General features: G+C 34.8%; 2 protein-coding genes across 2 annotated transcripts in view; one reads left to right on the forward strand and one right to left on the reverse strand.

The window, feature by feature from the left end:
* Positions 1-2,397, forward strand: part of LOC128555482 (allatostatin-A receptor-like) — a 148,311-nt gene extending 145,914 nt beyond the window's left edge. Inside the window, exon 6 of the mRNA XM_053537836.1 lies at positions 571-2,397. Within this exon, the coding sequence (XP_053393811.1) occupies positions 571-1,092 (522 nt within the window). The 3' untranslated portion in view covers positions 1,093-2,397. The remainder of the gene's footprint in view (positions 1-570) is intronic.
* Positions 2,398-4,245: 1,848 nt separating this feature from the next.
* Positions 4,246-23,763, reverse strand: LOC128555483 (uncharacterized). Its single transcript, XM_053537837.1, has 3 exons — positions 23,657-23,763; positions 5,306-5,980; positions 4,246-4,481 (listed from the first exon to the last, which is right to left on the reverse strand). The coding sequence occupies exons 2-3, from the start codon at positions 5,820-5,822 to the stop codon at positions 4,258-4,260; spliced, it is 741 nt and encodes a 246-aa protein (XP_053393812.1). The 5' UTR covers positions 5,823-5,980; positions 23,657-23,763; the 3' UTR covers positions 4,246-4,257.
* Between the last annotated feature and the right edge of the window lie 34 nt (positions 23,764-23,797).

Consider the following 23,797-nt stretch of genomic DNA (forward strand, 5'->3'; position numbering starts at 1 on the left):
ACGACACATTTGATAATCATAAAATACAAAAACATCGATTGTACATAAAGGTTGCAATAAATTCAAATCTCAGCTGACATAGCTCCGTAAACAACAAAACCGGTATGTAACAGCGGTTAGGTAACCTAACCTAACCTGTGTTACTGCTAACTGTACTATAGCATTAACCTGTTCACCGCAAGAAACTGCCAACTTCTGCACATGAAAGAGATATGGAGGTCGAATAAATTTAGGCAGAATATATTTTTCTGAATTATCATGGAGAATATATGCCTTACCTGGGGATCAAACTTAAGATCCCACGATTTGTAAATCTGAGAAGTTTCTATGGGATAAAAATGACATAGTTTTCAAAATGGCATTTTGACTCAAAAGTAATAAATCGCGGAATTCATTACAGGCGAATTCATCTGTCAATCAGAAGCCTTGGTTCACGTATTGGCTAAACAGTTATATACGTTTGTCGAGTTTTCTCTTATTGGCCGAGGTTTGCCTTTTGCGATAAATAAAAAGGTCAGATAATTATGAAACCAAATATATTTTATTGCAAAGTTCGTTATTTATTTTCAGGTCATAAAGATGCTTGTAGCAATTGTGGTTTTATTCATGGTCTGCTGGGGACCAATCACCGTGAACAATCTGCTTGTTGCCTTCGGTTACCTTGACGACCTACATCAAGGCTATCTTAGACCAATGAGAATAACATTCTTCCTACTATCATATTTCAACAGCTGTACAAACCCTCTTGTATATGCCTTTATGTCAAGACATTTTAGGAATACTTTTAAACAGACTTTATTTATGTTATGCCGCCGATACACTATTTTACGTCCACAGCGACCATTAACACGTTTATCTACGGATCATCGTTCGGCATCTTTCCAGTCAGGTCATACAACATCGATACAAGCTAGTAGAACAATGCATACAATGTACGATTTTAGGAATGTCGGTGGTACCGACCAGTACGGCAGCCAACGAAACTTGAATGATTTTCACAAACGACATATTTCACAAGGACCGGAGGAAATCCCGCTTAATTCATTACGGAAGGAATATCAAAAACAAAAAATAAAAACTAATTGTAAATGAGATCATCTTTATAAATTTATCATTCCCCGAGTGTATACGTTCTGTGCGACAATATACTATTTCAGCATTATATTTACTATTTCCTGTATATCTATCTTTGTCTATTATGATCATACTCTTTAGTCTGTTTCAAAGAGGTTTTTGCAATTCAGTATGCGTTTGAATTGTAACCATGCGAAACTAGGAAGTTATCAGTAACTGTTGCTGGTTTGATGGTATTGAAGTTACAGTTAATAATTCCATATGTTAAGAGTTTTCTGAAACTGAACTTGTATGATGTTCAGCTTCTTATCAAGTACTACTTGACAAAAGGAAACTGTAAAATTAACCATGTATATACACTATCGAAAATTGCAACATAGATTTTCATTGTATTTGACTTGTCATGTGACATCATTTTTGACAGTAAACACGAATAAAACAGTTTCCTTTGTTTACACATGCAAAGAACCATTGTCGTTATACAAATACTTAAATAATAAAAATCTCATCGTTACATTCTTTCAAGACAAGAGTTTTACATTCCGTTCGTACACAACGTACAATTCTAAAATATTTTCAATCTGTGATTATCGTTCATTTTCTAATAAAAATAAAGGAAGTACGTAAAGGAAGGATTTCCTGCAGTGGTGAGTAACAGATAGAACATCATCCGAATGTACACCGTAATGGCTATAATGGGAAATATATAAGCCGGACCAGCAAGATTTGAATTCATGGTGCAACAATTTTGGCATATTGTCGATTATGAGGGTTACAGATATACAACATTATACAAATCATCAAGAAAAAAATCAAAATAAATATTCAGGGATTTATTCTTATCAAATATACCATGTAAAAATGTCGAACCATTGTCGTTATACAAATACTTAAATAATAAAAATCTCATTGTTACATTCTTTCAAGACAAGAGTTTTACATCCCGTTCGTACACAACGTACAATTCTAAAATATTTTCAATCTGTGATTATAGTACATTTTCTAATAAAAATAAAGAAAGTACGTAAAGGAAGGATTTCCCGCAGTGGTGAGTAACAGATAGAACATCATCCGAATGTACACCGTAATGGCTGTAGTGGGAAATATATAAGACGGACAAGCAAGATTTGAATTCATGGTGCAACAATTTTGGCCTATTGTCGAGTATGTGGGTTACAGATATACACTATTATACGAATTATCAAGAATAAAGTCGAAATAAATATTCAGGGATTTATTCTTATCAAATATACCATGTAAAAATGTCGAAGCCAGTTGCATTTATCGATATAATTATATACAAACTATTTAATACAACAGTTAGGTAACTGTTCTGACACGTTCACGTCATGTTACGACATCAGGGACCTTTCAAAACTCTCAAAACTGTTTGTATATGTTGTCTGTTGACAACAAGATTGTTTTTACACAGAGAAATCAAGGCTTAATATTTAAGGGATAAACCAATATGTATGCTATGCGATCAATCTAGTAAGTTGTCTTGATATATCTCTTGTAGTGTTTTCTGTTAATAATTGTTTAATCATACGCAAATGCAACTACTCTATCCATCATTCTGTATTTAACAGCAAATATGTTTTGATGATTTCCATGTACCAATGTTACAGTTGTGCTTGTATTTTCAAAGACCAAAACATAAAGTACTTGGACAAGTCAGATAGTGGACGGGAATTTTCAAAAACACAACACTTTTTATTCTAAATAATGAAAAGTGTATCTACAGATTCACTAGTACAGCAACTTAAATGTTGAATCATTTTGCAAGTTTAAAGGGGAATAGGATAAATGACTTTTTGACGTTGTAATCGAGGCAACAAACAAAGGTAACTTTGAAAACACCCTGAAGTTTGTATCCTAAGAATCGGTATTTAGCTAAGCAATTAAAAATGATATCTTACATTACATATTTAAATTTGTTATTGATGAGCGAATAATTAAGATTGTGTATCCCTCTTCATGAATGTTAGTCGCTAAATATTCAAGGCTAAGTACGTATAAAAAGAATGCATTGCTGCTGGGTTGGATTTGGAGCCACACCATCGCAATATGGGTCGTAAAGCGACTTTTCTAGATTTTGGTGGTGGAGGAAGACAGGTTTAGCGATTTTAACCACTCTACCACGAAGGCTTCATCAAAAGTATGTAAATCTTTATAATTTTGAAGAAGTTTTTTATCCCTCCAAACTTCTTAACAGATAGAACAAAGCTGATGAGGGTGTTTGTGACTTCGAAAAGATGTAGGTCACAATGGGATAAAAGTAAGTGAAACCAATTATTCGCCAAAACCTTACTATACTTTATATACTATTCCTGTTTGAGGGAACCGTGTGACATATTTTTGAAAAACAACTTGTCACAATTTTATATAATTTTGTAACATTCTTTTACTGTTAAAGATGTATGACCAAAACCTCTGCACATATATAGGCATACGATTAATCTGAAGATCCATAGACAATGAATACTGTAAAAAATGTAGTAACGTTTTCGGAACAATGGGTTCCCCTAGCTTGGTCAAAAATTAATGTTGGAAATGACGCTTAATTCCTTTCAATGATAATATCGTTTTGTAGTCATAAGGAATATTAAGATTCGTTTTATCTGTTCCAATATTTCAAAGAAAAACTGTATTGGTTCTAAAAATTTTCAAAACATAAAAACCTTTGGAGATAATAGCAAGAAGCGTGATATAGTACCCTTAGAACATCAAATACAGAATTATGTCCAAACACGCGTAGCACGCGTAATATTTTGCGTTAAATCATCATGGTTAATACAAATATAGTGTGAATTCACGATTTGCAAGTTGTGATGTCACTAAACATCTGTCTTGGAAAAAGACAGAATCTTACATACAGATTGAAGGACAGCTATGACTGAGTAAGAGTGCACTATCAGAGGAGAACCTTACTAACATTTAAGAGAGAAATTCCATTTATAGATACATTTTTATTGTATATTGCTACAGTGAACAGCAGTGGCAATCAATTATCTATTTGGAAACCAGAAAACGAACTCCAGTGATCGCCGTGAACAGTTGTTCCTTGGTGGGTTTGTAGTCTGACCCACACTTTATCTCCAGCCTTCATGTCAAGTACGATACTATTATGGCCCTGCTCATACTTGGAATCTCCGGACATCATACAGACTATGCTGTTTCCGTTTAAAGAAATCTCGGTTTGTTTCCACATAATCTCCATAATCGCTCATAACAGTAGCTGTGAAGTAGTATGTCCCATTTGTTGGTGTAGTGAAAACGCCCGTTAACGGAGAATAGCCATTGCCAATATTTGTGAAAACATGATCGATACTTGCCTAGTTCAGTTATGTGAGGTCCGGAAATGGCTGCTGAGAAGGCAGGTTTCCTATCTTGGAATTCTGAAAAAGCTGAAATTGAAGTTTTCTTTCAGAACTTGTATTATATGATAATCATTAAACGCCAGTTTAATTTATACTTACCTCACTTATTTAAACACAAATTAATGAATTTATTTATATCAAATGAAATGTGACATGCTGGTATCTTAAACACATGCACAAAATATTTCTTCTAAGAAATTATATATGAATCCGTAATACAACCATGTCAGTTAAAGATAATATATGTGAGATCTAGAATAGCTACAAAAGTTCTGATTGTTTGAAAACCCGGACGTTACGGCATCCGGATAACAAAGCCTACAACAAATCCACGTGTGTAAATTTATTAAAACGGCAGCATTTCTTTCTAAAGATAAAGCAGATATAATGCAGACACATCAAACGGTTTGAAATAATGTCCTTAAATCCGCTGGAACCTTCGGATCTCTTATTCCTAAGGTAAATATGTCAAAACATGCACATGGACATACATATCTATTTGACCGTAGAACAGACAATGTTGTAATATACAACTGTGAAAAGACTCATCAAAATATACATAGTAGAACAAAACTCTAATTGCTAATATTTTTACAAAGACCCGCATCAGCAAACCTTGACTGAGGTCAAAAATAAAATAAAATCAGTCTAATGATCATTAAACTCACGACATTTTCTGTACATCTTAACTTAAAAATAATAATTGTAACTTTAAATTCTTAGTAGATCATTCTGGTACAATTAAATGAAAATGAATATATATATTGTATATCGCGACCTTTCTGTACACACTTCAACACGCATTATATTAATGATGTATGTGTTCTAAAGCTTTTAAGAAACTTTATTACATCTTTTTACTACTTTCGCCGCCTTATTTTCTTCCTCCGTTTCCTTTCTTGTGTGAGTTTTGACTTTGATGGTATCCGTCATGTCCTCGTCCTTTTCACGAATATTATTCACCTTTGTTTTCAACATCATCGTTTCTTTCAAGCATTTTCCATTGTCGACTTTCATCTTCTCCCATTTGCCTTCTAGATGTTGTATTCTTTCACTTATGATATCCATGTGCGTTTTTTGCATAATCATTTCATTCATGCATTTTCCATTTAAACCCTTAATTTTCTCATTTACGCCTTCCAGTTGCTTTATTCTCTGCTCATTATTTGTCACTTGCTTTCGAAGTTCTTCAATTTGTTTTATGTACATTGCTTTGTGCTCTTTCAATTCTTCACGAAGTTCATTAAAGATATCAATATACACATCCTTGTTTGTTTCTGTTACAGAACTGTTACTATCTGTGGTCAAAACGATCCCAAACAAATGCAAAATAATCACAGAGAGACACTGAATAATCGCCATTGTCATGTTAATAATTTTGAAAACAACAGCCGTCGTTATCTAAAAGTGATTAATCCGTTATTGCCTACATTGAAGTGTAAGACCAAGTGAACTAAATATGTTAGTTTTCCAGCACGCTTGAAACAAGTAATACTTTTATCTGAAGATGCGTCTTTGGAATGAAACTGTAAGACGAAAAGTAAATCAGTTTATTTATGCCCGAACTAAAACGATGACTATAAAATAACGACATTGGATGAATACGAGTTTTTCTACAACACATCTTAAAGAATGAGTAATAGATATCCAATATTTGTACAGTAAATGTCACTTTATTGACGCTATGAAACATAATTAAACAAAAAGATATTAAGACATCAATATATCAAAAAAGTCAATTGTGGAGTTTAGCAATTGAAACTGTATTTGCTAAACTGTTTGATATTGGTATCATTTCAGTTTTATTTAGAAAGTTTCTACATCTAGAGAATTTAGGAAAGGCCTTTTACGTCTGTAGATTGACAAACAAATTGAACTATACAAGTACAAAATGATAAAGATCTAACATGGCCTACGTGAATAAAAAATCTGACATATTATCAATTTTTTAACAAGACTTAGAGCTAGATGTGATTCTTAGTTAAAAAAAATATTGCATTCTATACAGTATGTCCTACTGGAAGGAGCAGTGTCTAAGAACTTTAATGTCATAAAAATTGATACAAATCATTACTTAAAATCTTGGCTTGGTCTTCAATAAGCAGGAAAAATGAATACATTTATATAACATGCTGGAAAACCTAAAAATAAGAGGTTATCCCTAGCTGAAAACCTTGTTCAAAAATGTATGTTTGAGTAAAGCATTTTATTCCTGATAGTGACCTATATTTTTTGTACAGTGCGCTCAACGTAAAGTACAGTAAACTGAAACACAACTATATTATATATTCGCACTGATCATTTTGCTTGCTGTGCTTATCTACTGACATAGATTTCTGTATACAGCATATCTAATATGTTACAGTAAAACAGAGCATGAACCTTGATATTAGACCAATATAAATTCTTGTGAAGGAATTGTGGGCAAACATATCAATATGAGTATAAGATATGCTATAAAATTCTTCGAAAATATCACTTGAAGCTCTGTGAATATATATGTTAAAATGAGTGAAAATACACGATTAAATTGCCAACCTGTACTATTTCAAGTAAACCGTGTAATTTCAATCATTTTTTAAAGCTGGTAACTCGAACAACACATCAATTATCAATGTAAATAACTTTCAATGTGAAAGAAAAAACATTCTTCTTATGTTATGCTGAGCACAAACTTGCAAGAAATAATTCAAGCCGTTCGTTTTATCTGTGTGAAGTTAGCAGAATAGCAGAATGGCAGAATAACTCCAGCAGAATAGCAGAACAGCAGAATATCTCCTGCAGAATAGCAGAATGGCAGAATAACTACAGCAGAAAAGCAGAACAGCAGAATAACTCCAGCAGAATAGCAGAATAACTCCAGCAGAATAGCAGAATGGCAGAATAACTCCAGCAGAATAGCAGAATAGCAGAACAGCAGAATAAGTCTAGCAGAATAGCAGAATGACAGAATAACTCAAGCAGAACAGCAGAATAAACCCAGCAGACTAGCAGAATAGAAGAACGGCAGAATAACTCCAGCAGAATAACAGAATAGCAAAATGGCAGAATAACTCCAGCAGAGTAGCAGAATAGCAGAACAGCAGAGTAACTTCAGCAGAATAACAGAATAGCAGAATACTAGAATAACTCCAGCAGAATAGCAGAATGGCAGAATAAGCTTAATGGAAGCGCATATTAGGATTTATGAGGCCAATTGTTTCCCTTTAGCTATAATTCAACAAATTATTTAGGATCTGATAAGATTAACCCAGTCATTCCTGCTTAAAGTATATCAAATATTGAATGTTAGTCTTGTTACTTGTCCTTTGAGATCGTATATTCTGTTTAATATCCTATTTTATAAACTTTCGCATAAGCCGGTGCTAGGCGCGCGTGAGAGGTGCTGCACTTTGCATTACCTGCAATAAACAGATTCACTAAAACCGAGTTTCTTTGATTTTTTGTTTGCTAAGGATCTCCTTATATTAGATTTTGTTGAATACAATGCTTGGTCATAAATGCCATATTTTTCCTTTCACTTTAGGAATTCATCTAGAGGGAATTATGTTTATTTACACTATTCTGTAACTTTGGGAAAAAGAAGGGGCTTAAGTGATAGGTTAGTCCATGAGCATTCGAAGGCGGTGCCCTTCTACGGTTCCGTACTTGTTTGTCAATCTTCTATAAATGTTTACTTTTGCTTAGGAGTCCTACATACCCATTATTTATACGAGACACAGACTCGCCTTGTCACATTTACATCACGTGACAGGTAAAACTATAGTATCTTGTATATTTATGCATATATTTCTGTAGTGTTTATATTCAGAGGAAGCTTTCTTAGAACATGATTGTTTTCTATTTTACATTGTCCTTCACGCAAATATTTTGTAAACAGAGCTCTATGTCGACTCTAACCTAATATTCTAACACGAAATATTGCGTGCTTGACCAAGGAGATGGTTAGATGAATGCCCTGAATTTTCATTTTGTGACTATGAAGACTATGAAGAAAATATACTGCTACATCTCCTACGTAATCATTATGACATAATGTTCAAAGAATAACTTGTATGTTGTCTTTAATTAATCCCCCGTCACAAGTAGTGGGGGTTATAGGAATGGTCTCCGTCCGTCTTTCCGTCGTCCTTCCGTCCGTCCTTCTGTCCGTCTGTCCGTAGCACTTTCGTGTCCGCTCCATATCTCCTAAACCCCTTGAAGGATTTTCACGAAACTTGGGACAAATGATCACCACATCAAGACGATGTGCAGAACCCATGAGTCAGCCTTGTCGGGTCAATATCAAGGTTAAAACTCAAGGTCAAAGGTTTGAGCCTTCCATTTTGTGTCCGCTCTATATCTCCTAAACCCCTTGAAGGATTTTCATCAAACTTGGGTTAAATGATCACCTCATCAAGGCAATGTGCAGAACTTATGACTCACTCATGCCAGCTTAAGGTCAAGGTCACAACTGAAGGTCAAAGGTTTGAGACTTCCATTTTGTGTCTGCTCTGTATCTCCTAATTCCCTTGAAGGATTCATATGAAACTTGGGTCAAATGATCACCTCATTAAGGCAATGTGCAGAACTTATGAGTCAGCCATGTCGGCTCAAGGTCAAGATCACAACTCAAGGCCAAATGTTTTAGCCTTCCATTTCGTGTCCGCGCTATATCTTCTAAACCCCTTAAAGGAATTTTATAAAACTTGGGACAAATGATCACCTCATCAGACCAATGTGTAGAACTTATGAGTCAGCTATGCTGGCTCAAGGTCAAGGTCACAACTTAGGGTCAAAGGTTTGAACCTTCCATTTTGTGTCCGCTCTGTATCTCCTAAACCCCTTGAAGGATTTTCATCAAACTTGGGTCAAATGATCACCTCATCAAGAACTCATGAGTCAGCCATGTCAACTCAAGGTCAAGGTCACAACTCAAGGTCAAAGGTCAGCTCTGTATCTCTTAAACCCCTTGAATGATTTTCATGAAACTTGGGACAAATGATCACCTCATCAAGACGTTGTGCAGAATTCATGAGTCAGCCATGTCAGTTCAAGGTCAAGGTCACAGCTAAAGGTCAAAGGTTTACCCTTTCACTATCCTTAGCAGTGGCGGGGGATTTAGCTGTCTTTCAGACTGCCCTGTTAAATCCAAAAGTAATGTCTCGTAAAAGATGTGTTATTAGCGAAAAAGTACATGTCTTATGCAAATTAAAGACGCTCGCTAAAGTTTCGGTTTTTTTCCTAATAAAAGATTTTGATGAAATGTTCTGTATTAAAAGATCATTTTATGATGTATTGAAAAAATGAAATAAAAAAACTAGGTCACCAGCTTTGTTTCAATTTTATTTACCCCTAGATATGTTGCTATTTTTAACATTTTTCAAAATTTCTATACTCCTAAAATATATTTTCAGTAAAGTACAGTAACCAGCATAAATTTGATATCTAAGCATTTTTATAACGGAAAACAATATATCTATTTGAAGCATGCTCAGAGAAATCAAAAGAAAATGATTTTGTAAAGAAAGGAATACTTGTTCAGCAGACCCAAGGGCTATTTTTGCATACTTTTGTCAATTTTAAGTTGGTACTTCTGCTATTTGATTGAGTTTCACATAATAGAAAGAATTAAATCAAACTCTGCACATACCTTTGGTTATATCTATCTAATCTAAAACAAAAAGAAAATTGATAGGTCACCATATTAGATTTCGCTTAAATCAAATTACAACGAGGTGGGGTATGGCGGGCATTTATACAACGCAGGTTGGTACGAAATACGTAATCAATTTTTATTTCAAACAAGGGCATATATTCAGCCAAACTTTTGACAATATTTGTCCACAGCTTAAGGCAGAGATATTTAATAAGAGGATCAAATGCCCCAAGGTCGCTCACCTTAGGAACATTTGGAATAAACTCGCTGAAAGTGTGATTTTAGAAACTTTTTTCTGGTTTTATGTAGGAAGAAATCATTTCATCATTTCGGCTGCTGTATCCTTTACCTTTAACATATTGATCTTAAAGGCAATAGGTGTTATCCACTCCATTTAGCCAATCATTCCACTAAGTTTGAAGAGTACAGGTTAAAGGCTTCTCGACAAATGCCACGGAAATTCTTTGAGTGTTTGAGCAAATGACCCAGAGATATATCAAATTATCAAACTGCAGATTTCTTAATAAGCAGATTTAACGTGTTTCTGAAGTAATTTGATGTCATAGAACGACTTAAGTTTCCGTCTTTCTCCGAACAAAACCTATAGTTTACAAATACGGATGTACGGTATGGGTACGGTACGGGATTAGAAACGGCTGTGACTCAATGCAGAGTTAGAGCGCCGGTATGAATTACAGACTCCGGTATATGCCGGATTAAAGCAATTTGACCTGAAAGTACTTTAAATGTATATATTTTGTAACCATGGTGATAATAACCCTAACCTCTAGTCAGTATATGATACATATTATACACTAAATGCGTGAGAACATGCAACTATTTGCGCATTTTTGCCGTACGCGACATTAGATAATCACTTCCGGGCATGCACAGAAGACCGCTCCAACTCTGCAATGCGCTACATCGATATTGGCATGGTGTTGGGGTAAATATCGACCCGTCCGGAAAAACTATCGCGAGCGCCTCCAACAGAAAATACACATATTATAAAAACGGCAGTGTTTAAGGTTCCGCTAGATGGCGCTCTATTATGCCTTCTTGACTTAAAGAAAATTTGCTACTTGTTGAAATAAAATCAATCTTTCAATCTAATTAATGATTTAATTAATCAATCAATTAAACAATCAATCAATCAATCAATCAATCAATCAATCAATCAATCAATCAATCAAACAATCAATCAATCAATCAATCAATCAATCCATTGACCAATCAATGAAGCAAACAAAAAATCAATCAATCAAACAAACAAAAGATTATTTGTGAGGTAAATAATCAAATTATTTCTCATGTTTGGACACCAGCTGTTTCTTTCTTTCATTTGTTACCAGTATTTTATTGCAACATCAGATATTCAGAATGTATTCCCTTACGTATACTACATACCTTCATAATTTCGTGATGTGGTAATGTACATTGAGAGCTGAAACAGCCATATAGGCGGCCATCAAAACAAACAATACAAGCTGGATGCTTTTCTATTTCACGCCGTAACGTTACATCAAATGGTCGGGCTGTGTGTTCTGTTACTTGAGACTAGACTAGCTCAGCTTTCTCATCATAAATATTTAAAAACGAAAATGTCTGTTCTTTTTTCTTTCAAACTGTCTATCAGTGTACCGATACTACATTATTACAGAGACAGAAAGTATTTAAGCCTCAGATTTCAAGTTAATTTCGTCCCAAATGATATAGGACTCAGTTTATATAATACAAATGGTATAACAGACAGCTGCCCACGTTAAGAGTCTCAAAGTCCTTAATCACCACAGATTTGTAATGCAAAGATGCAAGATTCTAACATGTAACAAATGAATATCTGACATTTTCTTTTTTCAGAGATACTTGAATACGATTTTGGAATGCAAACTAAGATAAAACATACTCCTTCCCACTTTATAAAACAGTTCATCTGCTTAAATGTCAATCAGTAATTATATCAAATATAACGCAACCTCCTCAAAATGAAACTCACAGCCAGAGGTCTTAGGAAAAGAGATCCTAATTTAGCGCAATCACGTGTAGAACTTGTGCTTTTTCTACCCTTTGTCACTACTAGAATGCACTCTGAATGAATTGAGAAAACTTCCAATCAAACCGAGTCTGTCATTTTCACTGTTTGCCTTGTTCTTGATGCTTCCGAGAGATCTACTTTACACATTTTATTCAATGTTTCAAGGGCAACAAGTCTTGCCAGTCGGCCGTAAGTATGATATCAATCATTTAGCGACAAGAGCAAATATGTTTCCTTTTATTAGGATAGCAGGCTGTTACTAGGAATTGTTCAACTCCCTGTTTTCTTTCCAGTTTTGTTAGTTTATGATATAGAATTCATGAAAAGTATGTGTAGGAAAAAGTGATGCTCTGTAGAGTACGTAATTGGGTCTTAAAGGTGATCAATCATGTTTGAGCAACATTTTCTGACATGTTTCAGTGTTCATATATTCTGTTAGAGATTTATGTGATGAACAAAACAACTCATTACATAGGGTTAGTTCCCCATTACAAATGCATAATTTATGACTTTTTATGAAATTTTGTAATTATCTCCCTTTAATACAAAAGTGTTTGAAAAATTGGTTATTTCTTCTGATTTTAAAATAATTTTATATTTGCATTTGATAAATATTTCAACTACCTTAAAACGGCAAGTTTTAAAACAAGTTGATTCTAAAGTGATTTATTTGCAATATATCTTTGTTGCCCAACCAAGATAGACAAAGAGAGGTAATAATATTTTAAACTTGCATTTCTAATGATTTTTGGCACAATATGTACTTGTCAATGCAAATACTTGACAACTGTATTACAAAAGTGTTTACATTCACATACTTCTTTAGGCAAATTGTGTTTATTAAATGTATACTTATGCTAAGGTTTAAAAATACTTCGAGTAAAAATCTGACGTTTATCAAGAACTATGTGAGCACAAATAAATGTAAATGATCAGTTAATTAAGTTTTGAACAAATTCATTAGATGACCAATTCTGAGAGGTCGTTTCTTAATGAGACAAAGAAGGAATTTAATGACTGCAGCTGGGGTCGTATTCATAAAGCATCTTAAGTATAAGTATAAGAAATTGATTATTTACTTAAGTATTACTTAGGTAAGAAATTTATTTTACTTAAGTATATTTGTTATTCATAAAACAATTTAATACGTAATTCTTGGCTTTTATTGTGGACAAAAACATTAAAAAAACAGCATTAATTTCAGACAGATACAACATGCACAATTATGTTTAAAGTGCTTTTATCTGAAAAACAACACTTTAATCGTACTCACGACGCCATTTTGTTTTCTGACAAGTCATTTCTTACGTATCTTAAGTTTAAGCTGTTTTATGAATAGAACTTAAGTTTTTACTTTGACATAAGCTGAAATCACCACAAACTTAAGTAAAATCTTCAACTTAAGTCAAAACTTATACTTAAGATTATTATTGTTATTATTATTATTATTATACCAGATTTGTTGAGCGCCCTTTTCATATGGAATATACGTTCAAAGGCGCTTTACAATTAAACATGTGACATATCGCAGATATGTAGGAAAATAACAAAAAAAATGACATGTGCACTCAAAAAGCTGAAACTGAACAATTTGACTAAACGCCTTTATTAAGATGCTTTATGAATACGGCCCCAGATCTACAGACCATGTAAATAAGCGTGTGCATTTGAAAAACATAAAGGATTAAAATTGAAAGAAATCGAAACTCAGTCAAAGTACGAGAAATAAATGTACAATCTAGATGCAATGTATAAGAACAGAACGAACATACGATAAGAGACACAAAATACCCCCAAAAATATAAATGTGGTTTGTGTTGGTGAACTGCGGGTATGTTTCCTTGAAACGTAACAACTTTTGCTCTGACAGTATCATGCATAAGTATTACATATGTACACACAATATTTGCTTAAAGTTAACCGTGTTTTCAACGTGAAACAAAATCAGATTAAATGACATGTCGATTGAATAATATATTCACAAGAAAAGAAAGTCTTAATATAACAAAACAAGCTATGCTTTATTTCATCTATTCAGGAACTTGTCCACTCCTGCAGCTCTTCTGTAATAACAGCACAAACTATCGCATGGCAGTCTGGAAATCTATAGTAAACGTTAAAAGCTTGGTACCAATAATCGGTTCTTTTTTAGTGTTAAATTGAAAACTATACATCAACATTCTTATATTTTTATAGAATTTGTCCTTAATCTTTGCGAGAAGTTGAAGTATTGCTTATATACATTAAGAATCGAATGTTCATTGTTAGAACGGAATATCACCAAAGAAAACATGTGAGAGTGTTTCCTCTTATCTTGAGATGAAAACCTGATTTGTTTAAGAAAACATCTCCTTTTTTAAATAACATCGCTCTTCATATTTTTAATTGAATATATTAAGATGTTTACATCTATTTGAACCTCATTTTTTCCATTTATTTTTTCTGTACCAGGAAAAAATATACAATCCTTATATTTGTTACATCAACAGGAGTGTTTTTTGGCTGCAACTCTATATAACTAGCAATTTTGATCTTTTACAATACGATACATATTCCTCAGACCGGCTTCTTGAAAGTAAGGACAAGACGTTATGCAAACATCCTGTATCTTTGAGTTTTAAAGAATATTCAGATCACAGAAAAGCATGTTAATTCAAACTTAAACGTAAAGCACTACAGCTAGTTATAAAAAGGTAACTGAACAGAACCCTGTCTAGTAGTATGACTCGTTTATAGACCTCTAGATACAGACGAGAAAACAAATGATAATGATGAAAAGATAAATATACATAGTTTATTTCTCATAACTACTTCAAAATTAAAAGGCTATCAGACAAATAAGAATAAAAGGATAAATAAGCCAGATTAAGATGAAATGGAAATGTATTTTCTAATCACATGGATACATATCATTGTCAAATTTAATTCATTGGCAAAGGGTTGGATATGTCTTATACTTTAGTTTTCTAGACAAAATTCTTATCATAACAACATAAACCGGAAACATTATCGACAACAAAGCACAATAATGTGATTTTCTCGATAAAGAAGATATGTGCGCCTGAAACATGGTATTTTTTTGCTAATTCTACTAAGTCTGTCTGGATATGAAATAGACATTCACCAGAGAAATTTATAGCTGCGATTAAAATTGTTTTGCCAAGGTCTTTTACCGAGTGAAAACCAGATGCAAAATGTATGATCTGGTGGTTCTGAGTGCAGGATGATTTTAAATCTATAAAAATTACATGTCTTTGTTTCTTATGGTTTTAGCTTAATATAAGGACATTACGTGTCACAAAGTTTATGAAATTTCGTTACTCAGATTAAAGATTTCTGTCACATTGTGTTTTGAAGGATACTGATCGTCTATGTCTTAACTGGACGCGATATGATTTTTTGACTATTAATAAGTCATAAAGTCCGCGTTCATTTGAATACAGGGATTTTTTGACTATTAATAAGTCATAAAGTCCGCGTTCATTTGAATACAGGGATATCGTAATTCAACGTTTGGTCGTAAAATAAAACTACCCACAGTTGGTTATAACTTTTATTACAAAGCTGAACTGAGAAATACCGATGTAGTATTTACAAAGTTAGATGGTAGCTACTGCTTTGTAGGACCACATCCGTAATAGATCGCATTTGTAGCAGATTTCGTACGCATGCGATCGCATTCGTAACAGGTAAAATGTGTTACGAATGTGTTTGTCCAACATGGAGGTTGACAATAGCAGTACATATGTTGAGTTTTATACTGCAAATGTTCAATCAGTTGGTTGTCATCGCAACATCATTAAATGACTGCCATAAGCACCATCACAAGTTAGCGTTGTCGTCGTCGACGTCAATGACGTCATTAAATCATTTGAGCCGCATCATCAGAAAATAGGCCTTCGGGAACTTTCGAGGCTTTGCAACCAGTGTGGGCACATATCAGCCTGTGCATCTGCGCAGTCTGATCATAGCCCACACCGTTCGCTGTATTCTACCTGAATATGAAGTTTTCTGACCCTAATTCAGATGCATAAATACACAGGTCAGCCTTAATATAGAGTTTCCGGAAATTCACGAAAATGTTAGAATGCCAATTTTCCCGTGACTTGGCTCAAATGTTACTATCATTTCTGCATCCACTGCCACTACCACTATAATATGATTACAACTTCAGCTTCTTCTACTGTTACCTCGACTAGCTGAAAGGTAGACCCACACGGTCAGGTCACTGGGTCGAACCCGGTGGCGACATACATTTGTAGCTATCTTTCGTTATCCAGAGCTGTCTCAAGTTGGGTGACAAACAGGAAGTTGCTATGTCCTCGGACAAATTATATACAACTTGTCATGGGCGGAGTCGTTAGCCTTAAGTCTAGGAGGGCCCGACTTTGTGCATGCTGCGAATTTATATCTATGAGATTTTAAGAAAATACACCTTAGTTTTTAATTACCCTCACCCCACTGAGCTCGCTCGTAAGGAAATAGGCCTTCGTTTATTATAATCCCGCCGTGAAATAGCGGAGTTTGTGTGTTCGTGCAGCTATATGTAGGTTCTTGTTCTTGGTATAACATGCCCATGCATTGTTAGATTTTTAAATTATTTGGTACAAATGATCATCATGGATAAAGATTTGTTGCGATCATGATCCATGTTGATATATCCATATCATGGTCACAGCTTTGAACTTAGATTTGTTTTGTTATTTTGCTGTAATATATACGTTTGTGTTCGGATCATAACTCGCTTTAGTCAGATTTCCAAATACTTTGGTAAAAATAACAACCATTTATTGACAATCTGTAGTGATCATATTACACATATTACTGGTTTTGATAAATATTATGTTTGTATATACGAGTTTACACTCATACAATCGTTTACGGCTCTGGTAAAATGCACCGATACACGTAAAGTCTTAACTGGGTGGATGAGAGACACAATAGCTCTGGAAATTCCGGCCCTGACTGGAAATTCAACAGGCTCCGCCGGTTTCGTAATCTGCAAAACTATCCACTGAACCACCCTCACCGATGGAGTTACTTGTGCCGCTCCTATAGAGATACAAAATAAGAGTATTTCCATACGAATTCAGACACCAGGCCACGCAAGAAAACTCTCTTAGTAAACATAATCCAATAAAGTTCACGTCAGGGTTTTGAATAGGACATATTTCATTGTCTTTAGTATAAGGTTTTTTTTTTCTTTTTTTGTTTTTTTCTTTTTTTTTTTCTGTTTGTTTTTTTTTTAAATTTTTGATGTTCAAAGCAATGCGAATTGACAAAGATAAAAAACAAAAACGAAAAACCTATCTTGCAGCGAACCCGCGCACGCCGACGACATCAGGATCAGAACAATAACATTGAGCAGTCTTCGAATAGTCAAGCTAGTCACTATTTAAAAGTATACATAAATGTACATATACCCGATGTTCTACGGAAACAAGCTTTTACAAGACTTTCTATGTTAGTTGAGACTACCTTGATCTTGTTTTAGTACATTTTGTTTTTGTTGTTGAAGCGATACAACCAATGATTTGCCGATTATAAAAGTTGAACAGGGATTGCATGTGGTGTGCATCTTCCCCTTTAATCATACATATTCATATATTCATGCATTCAGTAAAAATGAAATCTTACAAACCAAAACCGATATGAGAAATTTATAAGTGACATATACATGTAGTACCATGCTACTATGAACAGACCAGTCATGATAACGGTATTCTTTCCCAGTTAAATTGCCAGATAACAAACCAGTACCAAGATATTAACCTGACCGGAAATATCCCTCTAAACAACAAGAGGGTAGTCATGACCCACTATCGCTAACATGAGTAATACTACACTAAACAGGTTATTAAATCGGCTTTTTTGCCATTTCAGGGGCCATAACTCTAAGACAAATAGCGTGATGTGGCTACTTTTCGAGGGGAAAAAAGCAAGATATTAATGATATATAATTTCAATGCAAGTTTGGTCAAAATCAAATAATAAATGTGATCTATGTCATGTTTACAATGCTAACGTCAGCAAATTTTGTCATTTTAGGGACCATAACTCCAGGACAAATGGTGCTATAAAGCTGGTTTTCGCAAGGAACCGAGATGGTATAGATATATCTTCTATACAAGTTTGGTCAAAATGGAATAATAAATATGGTCTATATTGTGTTCACAAGACTAAAAGAAGCAAATTTTGCCATTTAAGCCATTACTCCGTGACAAATGGAGCGATATGGCTGTTTTTAAAGGAAGTGAGATCCTTTATAAGTTTAACAAGGCAGCCTGAAAGACAGCTAAATCCCCCGCCACTGGTATGTATAGTGAAAGGGTAAACCTTTGACCTTGAGCTGTGACCTTGACCTTTAACTGACATGGCTGACCCATCATATTCTGCACATCGTGTTCATTTGACCCAAGTTTCATGAAAATCCTTCAAGGGGTTTCGGAGATACAGAGCTCAAACCTTTGACCTTGAGTTGTGACCTTGACCTTGAGTTGACATGACTGACTCATGAGTTCTTGATGAGGTGATCATTTGACTCAAGTTAAATGTAAATCCTTCAAGGAGTTTAGGAGATACAGAGTGGACACAAAATGGAAGGTTCAAACCTTTGACCCTTATTGTAACCTTGACCTTGAGCCGGTATGACTTACTCATCAGTTCTGCACATCGTCTTGATGAGGTGATCATTTGACCCAAGTTTTATAAAATTCCTTCAAGGGGTTTAGGATATATAGAGCTGACACGAAATGGAAGGCTTAAACCTTTGACCTTGAGTTGTGACCTTGACCTTGAGCCGGCATGGCTGACTCATGAGTTTTTGCACATCGTCTTGGATAGTTGATCATTTGACCCAGGTTTCGTATGAATCCTTCAAGGGGTTTAGGAGATACAGAGGGGATACAAAATGGAAGGCTCAAACCTTTGACCCGGCATTGTGATCTAGACCTTGAGCCAACATGGCGGACTCATACGTTCTGTACATTGTCTTGATGAGGTGATCATTTGACCCAAGTCTGATGAAAATCCTTCAAGGGATTTAGGAGATACAGAGCGGACACAAAATGGAAGGCTCAAACGTTTGACTTTGAGTTGTGACCTTGACCTTGAGCCGATATGGCTGACTCATGAGTTCTGCACATCGTCTTGATGAGGAGATTATTTAGTCCAAGTTTCATAATTATCCTTTAAGAGGTTTAGGAGATACAGAGCGGACACGAAATGGTAGGCTCAAACTTTTGACCTTGAGTTGTGACCTTGACCTTGTGACGACATGGCTGACTCATAGGTTCTGCACATCATCTTGATGAGGTGATCATTTGACCCAAGTTTCGTGATCATCCTTCAAGGGGTTTAGGAGATACAGAGCGGACACGAAATGTTACGGAAGGATGGAAGGACGGAAGATGGAAGGTCGGAAGGACGGACGGAGACCATTCCTATAACCCCCACCACTCGTGGGTGGTGGGATTAATAAAAATCAAATAATAAATATAGTCCCCATTGTGTTGACAAGGATAAAATCAGCATGTTTCTTCTTTTTTTGCCAATTCAAGGGCCGTAACTCCAAGTAAAATGGTGCAATACGGTTGTTTTTGAAAAGAACCGAGATCTTATAGATATATAATTGTGTGCAAGTTTAGTAAAAATAAACAAAACATGTGGTCTCTATTTCGTTCACAAGGCTAAAATCAGTAATTATTGCCATCTCTGGGGCCATAACTTCAAGATGAATAACGTGATATGGATGGTTTTTGAAAGGGACCGAGATATCATAGATATATACACGTTCTGTGCAAGTTTTGTCAAAATCAAATAAATGTTGTCTCTATCGTATTCACAAGAAAAATGTGAACGTACGGACGGTCGGACGACGGACGACGTACAAAGGATGATCACAATAGCTTACTTTGTTACTTCGTACAAGTAAGCTAAAACATATTACAAATGTGTTTCAGATGTAAAAATGCACTTTTTTGTTAATTTTTCCGGTTGAAAATGACATGTGACAAATGTGATCAGATGTCACATCAAAAATCGGCATCGATCACATTTGTACGAAAGACCCATGGTGACATTGCAACTTCATTATCTCACGATTTCTGCTTCCTAAATTCACAATTTCCACTTCATGAATTCACGATTTCACGATTTCTGCTTCCTGAATTCACGATTTCCACTTCATGAATTCACAATTTCACGATTTCCACTTCATGAATTCACGATTTCACGATTTCTGCTTCCTGAATTCACGATTTCCACTTCATGAATTCACGATTTCACGATTTCCACTTCATGAACTCACGATTTCACGAAGAAACTTCACGATTTCTTGATTTCACGATTTCATGATTTCACGATTTCTTGATTTCACGATTTCCACTTCATGAATTCACGATTTCACTATTTCTGCTTCCTGAATTCACGATTTCAACTTCATGAATTCACGATTTCACGATTTCAACTTCATGAATTCACGATTTCCACTTCACGAATTCTCGATTTCATAATTTCCACTTCATGAATTCACGATTTCACGATTTCCACTTCACGAATTCACGATTTCACAATGGTGAAATCGTGAATTCATGAAGTTGAAATTGTGAAATCGTGAATTCGTGAAGTGGAAATTGTGAATTGTTGAAGTGGAAATCGTGAAATCGTGAATTCATGAAGTGGAAATCGTGAATTCGTGAAGTGGAAATCGTGAAATCGTGAATTCGTGAAGTGGAAATCGTGAATTCATGAAGTGGAAATCGTGAAATTGTGAATTCGTGAAGTGGAAATCATGAATTCATGAAGTTGAAATTGTGAAATCGTGAATTCGTGAAGTGGAAATTGTGAATTCGTGAAGTGGAAATCGTGAAATCGTGAATTCATGAAGTGGAAATCGTGAATTCGTGAAGTGGAAATCGTGAAATCGTGAATTCGTGAAGTGGAAATCGTGAATTCATGAAGTGGAAATCGTGAAATTGTGAATTCGTGAAGTGGAAATCATGAATTCATGAAGTTGAAATTGTGAAATCGTGAATTCGTGAAGTGGAAATTGTGAATTCGTGAAGTGGAAATCGTGAAATCGTGAATTCATGAAGTGGAAATCGTGAATTCGTGAAGTGGAAATCGTGAAATCGTGAATTCGTGAAGTGGAAATCGTGAATTCATGAAGTGGAAAACGTGAAATTGTGAATTCGTGAAGTGGAAATCATGAATTCAGGAAGCAGAAATCGTGAAATCGTGAATTCATGAAGTGGAAATCGTGAAATCAAAAAATCGTGAAGTTTTTTCGTGAAATCGTGAATTCGTGAAATCATGAATTCATGAAGTGGAAATCGTGAAATCGTGAATTCAAGAAGTGGAATTCGTGAATTCAGGAAGCAGAAATCGTGAAATCGTGAATTCATGAAGTTGAAATCGTGAAATCAAGAAATCGTGAAATCATGAAATCGTGAAATCAAGAAATCGTGAAGTTTTTTCGTGAAATCGTGAATTCGTGAAGCAGAAATCGTGAAATCGTGAATTCATGAAGTGGAAATCGTGAAATCAAGAAATCGTGAAATCATGAAATCGTGAAATCAAGAAATCGTGAAGTTTTTTCGTGAAATCGTGAATTCGTGAATTCATGAAGTGGAAATCGTGAAATCAGGAAGCAGAAATCGTGAATTCGTGAATTCATGAAGTGGAAATCGTGAAATCAGGAAGCAGAAATCGTGAAATAATGAAGTTGAAATGTCACCACGGGTCTTTCGTACATTTGTCTCAAAAACTGTTACAAATGTGCATGATTTCTGTTACATATGCGATCGCATTTGTAACACCTGTTACAAATGCGATCTGTTACGAATGTGGTCCTACATTGCTTTATGTGATATCCTGTGCACAGACGGCTACCACTACACTAAAGACCCAAAACACTGAAAGGCTGTTTCTTCTCATCCTAACATGATGCATTTAAATTTTAGTTCTGCTTTGAAAAATCTACATATCGTCTCATGCATATTCATTATTGGTCATCAGTTGATTATCAGTAAGAAACTTTAAAAACTATATTTCTCAACGAATGAAATACTGCTATTATTTGTTCCCAGATCATCAACAAGGGTATTTAATTTATGACAATTATGTCAATGATATCAAAAAAAAGCTTGTGATGACAAATATTCACCGGGCAATAAATAATATTTATAAACATGCTATAGCTGTTTGAATGAAAATCAAATAAATATATAGATTGTATATTTGACTCCTTTCCGCACATGGTTTATCTACATATACAACAATGGTACATATCAAGAGCGATCCATGATATAATTATTGTGTTTGGCTTCCCTATTCAAAGCATTTTCGATTTATTCAAAACATGACTGTATGGTTATTTCAGTCAATTCGATATAACTGTATAATAGATTTCCACTCAATTTGTTGCTATGGAAGGTAAAGTATCATGCTAATTTCATTATCTTTCATTAGACGAATCTTACTATGTGTTCTACATTCTTTTTTCTTTATCGGCGGGCACCCTGATAGCCAAACATTCTACACCAAAAGCGAGGCTCGAACCCACATCGGAGATAGGCAAGTGATTTAAGATTAGCGAACTTAACCCCATGGCCACGAATGCCCCAAGTACTGTTGAAATGGATTTGCCACAACCGCTGAATAGTTTAAGGTAAATGTTAATATTTCTTGTAGTAATTTCTGGCTTAAAGTACATTCTAATGTGAAAAAAACATGCACATTTCAGTTAAAACACGAACATTTGACGTCACGTCGGCATAGTATTTGGCGCCATAAAGGCGCCGAAGAAGAGTGCTTTAAATTGCTACCTTAAATAAAATGCATTTCAGAGTCAAAATGATATAAAAGATCGGTGATACACTTAGTTCACAAATGCACATTCATTGTAGAAAGAAAACTCGCTACACGTTAATACATTAGGTTATTCCGAGGAACGTATTACTACCCAAATTTTAACACTGTTTAAACATTGTTACATGTTGAGGTCACGTCCACCTACTATATCTGGCACCATACTTAGCGTAATGAAATAGTGCTTCCCTGTATCATCTAATAAATATCAGTCGAAATAGTATATAACAGAACCGTGTTTTTTTCATGTACATATCTCAGCAATACGAATCGGTTTTACGCCGCGTGTATTCCACAAGCATTACCTCATCGCATTGTTTCGATATGTACATAGTTCTACTAAATATTATTTCGTTTTATAGTACATTAAAATGTTTTCGAGAGAGAGAGAGAGAGGGAGAGAGAGAGAGAGAGAGAGTAAACAATCGCCACCACAATATACCAGACAAGCTATTGTTGACATGCTTATTTCCGTTATACTCCTATTTTCGTGATGTTTACAAAAAGTGCACGCGCGCCTCACACGACTTGCATATGACGTCATCACTTTTTGCGTAAACAAAGAACTGTCAATGGTTTATCACGCAGCTATCAAACGTAAAAAATGCGCTTCAAACAGGTAAAGAATTTAATTTATTTTATTATAGTTTGTATTCTTACCTTATTTACTATTCCCTAAAAGTCCCTCTTTCAAACTCCTAATTATTTTATACATGTAAAGAGAAAAACTTTTTTACTCTTCCACGGACCCTCTGCTGCGTCTGCTCCATTAGTCACGTGACTGTCATGTGACAGAATACG

This window comes from Mercenaria mercenaria, chromosome 3 (assembly GCF_021730395.1).
Source record: "Mercenaria mercenaria strain notata chromosome 3, MADL_Memer_1, whole genome shotgun sequence".
Lineage (NCBI taxonomy): Eukaryota > Metazoa > Mollusca > Bivalvia > Venerida > Veneridae > Mercenaria > Mercenaria mercenaria.